Source organism: Trichechus manatus, unplaced genomic scaffold (genome assembly GCF_000243295.1).
Source record: "Trichechus manatus latirostris isolate Lorelei unplaced genomic scaffold, TriManLat1.0 scaffold00007, whole genome shotgun sequence".
NCBI lineage: Eukaryota > Metazoa > Chordata > Mammalia > Sirenia > Trichechidae > Trichechus > Trichechus manatus.
The window spans coordinates 26,255,799-26,262,528 of NW_004443943.1; the positions used below are offsets into that span (position 1 = coordinate 26,255,799).

The 6,730-nt window shown below is 58.0% G+C and overlaps 1 protein-coding gene across 1 annotated transcript; it reads left to right on the forward strand.

Annotated features, from left to right (window-relative positions):
• The first annotated feature begins 3,868 nt into the window (after window positions 1-3,868).
• On the forward strand, window positions 3,869-6,484 carry NKX2-3 (NK2 homeobox 3). Its single transcript, XM_004370019.1, has 2 exons — window positions 3,869-4,229; window positions 5,742-6,484. The coding sequence occupies exons 1-2, from the start codon at window positions 3,869-3,871 to the stop codon at window positions 6,482-6,484; spliced, it is 1,104 nt and encodes a 367-aa protein (XP_004370076.1).
• Window positions 6,485-6,730: the final 246 nt, after the last annotated feature.

A 6,730-nucleotide genomic window follows, 5' to 3' on the forward strand; every position in this document is an offset into this window, starting at 1 on the left:
ATATCACACGTTTTGGCTGATTCTTTCAAGGTGGTTTTTCATGCTTTAACCAAAAAAATCACTTCCCTTACTGTGGTGTCTCAATAACTTTCAACATTTTTGTGGGCTTGGTTACTTAATTAAATGGTTATTTGAATAGTTGGTAGGCAACAACATAAGCAGTGACATATAATTAAAATTATGGATTATTTGCCTATATTTATATTAAATTAGCAATGTTTGTGTAGAATAACAACTTGTGCAAATGCTTCACTGTTTTCAAAGAATTATCACATTTTTATTTGATAATGTACCTGTTGCAATGATTAGCACGTGGCTTTTCTCCCAAAAAAGGTATACTAATTTTATTTATCGTTTATACATCTATATAGCACTTCCCACTCACGGAATTTGCCACGATTTTATTATGATCATTAATCATATATCGGATGAGGTATGCATAAGTGCATAATGTGACAAAGCATACCTAGGTAGATACACTCGATTAAAATCAAATAAACGCTACCATGGATGCAAGGATATTTACTTTATCTGAGAGTAATTAGCTAAACTGTCTGGAACGAAAACCTATTATTAGTCAAGCACAGCTCGAGGATTTCAAAGATCCCTCTTTCAGACAAGAAAATACAAACGTCCCAGAACGCGATCGTAACTGGATACGCGTTCGAACCAGATTCCACACGCCGATAAGTGACTCGCGAGAACAGCCCACCGTGCTTGCGTTTTCCTCCCCTACAACAGCTCGCAGCTAGCGGCGCACAAGTCCACCGGCGTCGCGCAGCAGGCTACGGCGTGGGGATCCTTGCTGGGAAGACTCGCTGCGGGAGAACCAGGCGGACCAAAGGGAGACTAAACGACTAAAAATGGGCAGCGGAGATGATCGGAGCCCTTGTTCCGGGCGATAAAACAAACATCGACCCTAGGAACGCGGTAGCGGGCGGAAGTCTCCCGGGCGCTGGATCAGCTCTACCCGGGACTGGGGTTAGGGAGAGAAAAGCGGGGACTGGACGCAGAACCTGAACACTCTGCCCCTTCGCCTGGGCTCCCCACGTCCCGGGCCCTCGCAGGCCTACAGCCCGCTGGGCCTGAACCGCGCGTGGATAGGAGGCGTGTGGGCTGCGGAGCACCCTGGCCAGGGGCTGTAAGAGAGAACCGCTGAGGCCTGGCCCAAGGCTACCTGGCTGCGTAGTGGTGGCGAGGGGATTTTGGCGGGGGTGGGGCCTGCGGGTGGGAAAGAGACAGCCTTCAGTGTGCACAGGGAGAGGGAGACCTGGTGGGCCTTGTCACGTCGCGGTTCTGAGACGAGGGTCCTTGGGCTGGGCTTAGGGAAGGCCTAGGAGCGAAGCGTCGCTGAGAAGCAAGAGACCGTGGCAAGGAGAAATGAAGGCTTCGGTTGGAAACTGGAGACAGTTTGGATAGCTTTTGGTTTTTTCATTTTACAGAATTTTGTGTACATTCACACAAAAAGACGAAGGAAAATGGGGACCGGAGGGAGCAGAGACAGTTCTCCTCAACAGTCCTGCCCTGGGGGAGGGGGAGAGAGACTGGAGCGGCGCTTCCTCCTTTTACCCTCGCCAGCCGCCCCGACGCGCACGCACTCAGGGTCCCTCCACCCCACAGTGCCGCGCACTCACCCCCACCTCTCTCCGGATCTTTGCGCCTCAGCGCTCCGGGGCAGCTGAAAAACCAGGCGCATTCTTCCCTCTGCAGCCCCACGGCCCGGTTTGGAGACTCCGGCCTCCGCCTGGGGTGTCAACGTAGTCTCTGGATTTAAAGCAAAAAGGTACCCGGCGCCTCTGCCGCTGCAGAATGGTCGTCCCAGAGCAAAGCCTTGCCCACAGAAGGTCTCTCTCCGCAGCTCGTGGCCACCGTCACCCCAAGTACTCCCCCGCGCACGTGGTCCCGCGGCAGCCGAGCTCCCCTGGCGGCCCCCGGGGCCGACTCCCCGCACAGTTTCCGCTCTCTCCACAACAGCCCCGCCCCTCCCCCCTCCCAACCGGCTGTTCTCTCCTCGGCCTAGGGCACCCTACTCCTCCCGCCATTGCGGAGCACCGCGTGGAAGTCCCACACCCTCGCCCCTACTCCCACCCCGTGTCTTCCGCCACCCGAGGGCGTTGTCCATAGTCCCTGAACCTTCCACCCGCCACTTCCAGCTGAGGCTGGTCTACCCTCGCTCCGCCACCCTGGCAGCCAAATATGCTTGGGGCGGCTAGGGCCGGAGGAGGGGCGCCAGGGCTGGGCCTGAACCAGTTCCTGCTCTTTCAATGGCAGCGCTGCACGCGGTCTTTCCACTGGCCTCACCGCGGCACCCGCTGCTCCTCTGGACTGGGCGTGGTTGGCGGGCGGAAGACTTTTTGCGCGGGAAGAAGATCGTCTTCACCAGCGCGGTGTTTTCAGAATCTCTGGAGGACCACGTAGATTCGCCCATAAAACAACCAGGGCCGCACGAGGGCGCCAGAAGGAGTGCGGGTGGGAGAAGTTAGAAAAATGCCTTGGAGAGTTAAGGCCTGAACCCAGCCGGCTGATTTGAATAGGCGGAAAGATAACCGCCATGGCTGCATCCCCTCCTTGTGCGGACAGATCCAGCTCTGAAGACTGCATGAAGCCACTCAGTGTGTGCAGCACACCACCCACATCACCACTAGTGCAGCCAACAAAACGCAATACAGCGGTAGCTGACGTGTCTTGGGCACTTAAGATGTGCCGGGCCCTACACTAAGCCCTTGCCATGTTTTGCCTCATTTAACCCTGGCAACAACCTTGAAGAAGGTATTACTGTCTCCTTTCTTTGGAGAGGAAACTGAGGCTTAGAAATGCCCAAGGTCACACACTGACTAGGCCAGGATTCGCACTGAAGAGCAAAGTTCGATAATAACTCCATCGTCCTGTCTCTCACATACTTGCTCAGTGAGGCCTCTGCAAGGGCCACAAGGGCAAATGCAACTGGGACCCTACGCTCGGGCATCACACACTACGGGGGGCGACCAGGCAGGCACATACAACTATAGAACTAGGTGGGAAGTGATAAGCGACACAAATGTCCTTTGCTAACACGTGCTGCAAGTTCAGAGGCGGGACAGATGACTTCCGGCTTGGCGATCAGGGGCCACTTCCTTGAAGGGGGTGGTATTTGAGCAGAGCCATGGAGACAGTTTTGACTCGATGGAGATAAGAATGGGGAAGATGTTCCAGGTGGGGGGAACGGCTTGAGCAGAGTCAACAAGGCAGGAACAGACAAGTTGCCCGTCCATAGATATATACCACTCTGTCTCCTTGTGGATACAGCGCCGGGTATTTACAGGCCAGGGGTTTTCCTGCCCACACAGCGGCTGGAAAACCACCCTGCGGAAGCATCCTTCCGGGGGTTGGTTCGCAGACAGCAAGCTTCCCAGAACTGACCCAGGCCGGGAAGGTACGACCAGCGGAAGCTGGAGTCGGTGGTGCTGGGACCCTGGTCCGTGAGGCCCATCCCGCAGCGGCTGGGACTTCGCGCTTCTATCTTAGCCCTCGTCTATATTTCTCAGAGCGCCGCAACATCCCTACGGGTGGATACAGGGGGCGTGGTCCACATGAGCTGGAACCAATGGGGAGGGAGGCCGGAGAGCGGGCCCCGCCCCGCGACGTGACTCACGGCCCCCGGACAGAGGCTTCACAGCCCCGGCCCCAGTCCCTGCAGTGGCCGTAACAAAACCCAGACCCCCAGGTCCGGGCCAATGGAGGCGATTTAGACTGGAGCCGGACCGCGTCTGTCAAAAGCCCGACGGGGCAGCAACGGTGGAGTCCAGGAGGAGAGCTGGGGCCGCCGCGCTGCCTCCCTGCCCCCGCCGGGATTTATTGAGTATTTGGGCTGGACAATTAAGTGGCCCTGATGATGTTACCAAGCCCGGTCACCTCCACCCCTTTCTCAGTCAAAGACATTTTGAATCTGGAGCAGCAGCAGCAACAGCACTTCCACGGCGCGCACTTGCAGGCGGACTTGGAGCACCACTTCCACTCAGCACCCTGCATGCTGGCAGCCGCCGAGGGGGCGCAGTTTTCTGACGGAGGGGAGGAGGACGAGGAAGAAGAGGGAGAAAAACTGTCGTATTTGAACTCACTAGCCGCAGCCGACGGCCACGGGGATTCGGGGCTCTGTCCCCAGAGCTATGTCCACACGGTCCTGCGCGACTCGTGCAGCGGGCCCAAGGAACATGAAGAGGAGCCCGAGGTCGTGAGGGACCAGAGCCAAAGTGAGTAGAGGGGGAAAGGAAACGCACCCGCACATCTGGAGCAATGGCGGAGCGCCCGCAAACAGCCCACAAACCTTGCCAGCACGGCTGCCCGCCCCTTTAGCCTTTGGCTGGGGTCTTGCCTCCGCCCTGGTCAACGACAGCTCCGCAAAGCGCAGGTACCTGCGAGGGAGCCGGGAGGAGGGAGAAGGACGAGGTGATCCTCGACAACTACTCCCCACAGAGAAGGGGAGGCAAGGCAGCCCCCGAGGGAAGGGAAGGTGGTTATTGCTGCCCTGATTGTGGTAAGCGACACAGGCTCAGCCGCTGGGGCCTGACAACTCTGCTTTTGGCTTTTCCTAAGAGCTAGAAGGCAGGAGCGCAGCCCTTTTCACTTCTCCCCTAGCGTGAGGCGAGTCCGCTGAGGCCAGGGCAGACGCCTCCTCTTTGAGAAGACCGTCCAAGCAGGTTGTTTCCCTAGCATCCGGGGGGCGCAGGGACTTGGCCGAGACCAGCTGGGTGATTTTCTCACTTCTCTGCTTGGAGCTTAGCACCCTTGCACTCACTGCACTCAGCAGAGAGGGAGGGGATGGTCAGAATCGCGCGGGAACACAGTCCATTTTGCGCAACCGTGGCACTCAAGCCCCTGAAGCTCCAGCTTCTCTTTTTTTTGAAAAATTGTAATGTTTTGCTTGTGTCCCAGGCTGCGGGGCTACAGGCAGAGTAGCAAACACGCTGCACTTAGGCCAGATCCGGGCCGCTCCTATCTGATGGGAGGTGATTTGGGAAGGAGGATCAGATAACTGAGTAAAGCCCCGAGGAAGGGTTTCTGAGGGGAGACGGTTAAAAGAATTGCTTTCCCCAAGAGGAGGTTTGGTGTGGCAGAGGCCAAGGACTGTTCTGACAGCTCCCCTGGGCCGAAAATCGACACGCAACTGTCTAAATCAGTCAATCAATAAGACGCCTTTTCTCCCTAAGGTAACGCAGACATCGTTACGCATACATTTAACTGTGGGCAGGTAGTCTGTTAAAAGCAAAAATATTGTCCAGGGGGCAATGCACAAGCGTTACACTCAGATATTTCCCACCAGCAAGATTTTCCCGCAGCCCACGCACACTAGCCCCCAAATACAACACGCCTCACACCTTCAGCTTTCTGTGGCGGAGTGGAAGCAAACGAGTTTGCAAATACTGTAGTTATTATGTAGTTACACACTTTTATTCTGAAAATAGTCATTAGCTCTACAAGCCGTGCATTTAATACAGGGTAATCTCTTCTCAGATGCTCAAGTTCTAAATATACACGCACTGCGCACTAACTACCCCTCCCACAGAACGCGCCTTCGCCCACCGAGGGCTTTCTGAGGGTTCCTGGGCTGTCGCAGGGGCCCACGGCGCCAGGAGCCACAAACCCACCCCAAAGTCCACACGTTTACTATCGCACTCTCCGCGCTGCAACCAAAACGGTCTACGGTGGAGCCGCGGCGAGGCCAGGAACAGCTAAGGAACACTGTTGTTTTGCTTCTTCTGCAGAAAGCTGCAAGCTGAAGAAGCCCCTGGAGGCGGCCGGAGACAGCAAGGCGGCGGAGGAGAGCGAGAGGCCGAAGGCGCGCAGCCGCCGGAAGCCCAGGGTCCTCTTCTCGCAAGCCCAGGTCTTCGAGCTGGAGCGCAGGTTCAAGCAGCAGCGGTACCTGTCGGCGCCCGAGCGCGAGCACCTCGCCAGCAGCCTGAAGCTCACGTCCACGCAGGTGAAGATCTGGTTCCAGAATCGCAGGTACAAGTGCAAGAGACAGCGGCAGGACAAATCCCTAGAGCTGGGCGCGCACGCGCCTCAGCCGCCGCCGCGCCGCGTGGCCGTGCCAGTGTTGGTGCGGGACGGCAAGCCGTGCGTCACGCCCGGCGCGCAGGCCTACGGCGCGCCCTACGGCGTGGGCGCCGGCGCCTATTCCTACAACAGTTTCCCTGCCTACGGCTACGGGAACTCGGCTGCTGCCGCGGCTGCTGCAGCCGCCGCCGCCGCCGCCGCTGCCTACAGCGGCAGCTACGGCTGTGCATACCCGGCAGGCGGAGGCGGAGGCGGCGGCGGGGGCGGCGGGGCCTCAACTGCGGCCGCGGCCATGCAGCCCGCCTGCAGCGCGGCTGGAGGCGGCCTCTTTGTGAACATGAGCAACCTGGGCGGCTTCGGCGGCGGCGGCGGAGCGCAGCCGCTACACCAGGGCGCCCCGGCTGGGGCGGCGTGCGCGCAGGGCACCTTGCAGGGCATCCGGGCCTGGTAGGGACGGGTGGGCCAAGCGGCGGGCGCCCCCCGCCGCAGCCTGATGCCACGGGACTGAAGCTCGAGAAAGGCCGGACCCGAGGGCCAGGCCCCTCGTTAAAAAAGTAAATAAAATACACATGTCTTGCCCCTCGGTTCTTCGGAGCACAATTCACTCGTGGCCTGTGGAAGTGAACACGGGGGCAAGGAGAATGCCGGGACTGCCTTTGAGGCAGGAACGCTGGCTGACTGCCGGGAGAACGGCGGC

Coding starts and splice junctions, on each gene's coding strand:
- NKX2-3 (XM_004370019.1), top strand. CDS start 3,869: ATGATGTTACCAAGCCCGGTCACCTCCACCCCTTTCTCAGTCAAAGAC. Junction 4,230..5,741: donor CGTGAGGGACCAGAGCCAAA/GTGAGTAGAGGG, acceptor CTTCTTCTGCAG/AAAGCTGCAAGCTGAAGAAG.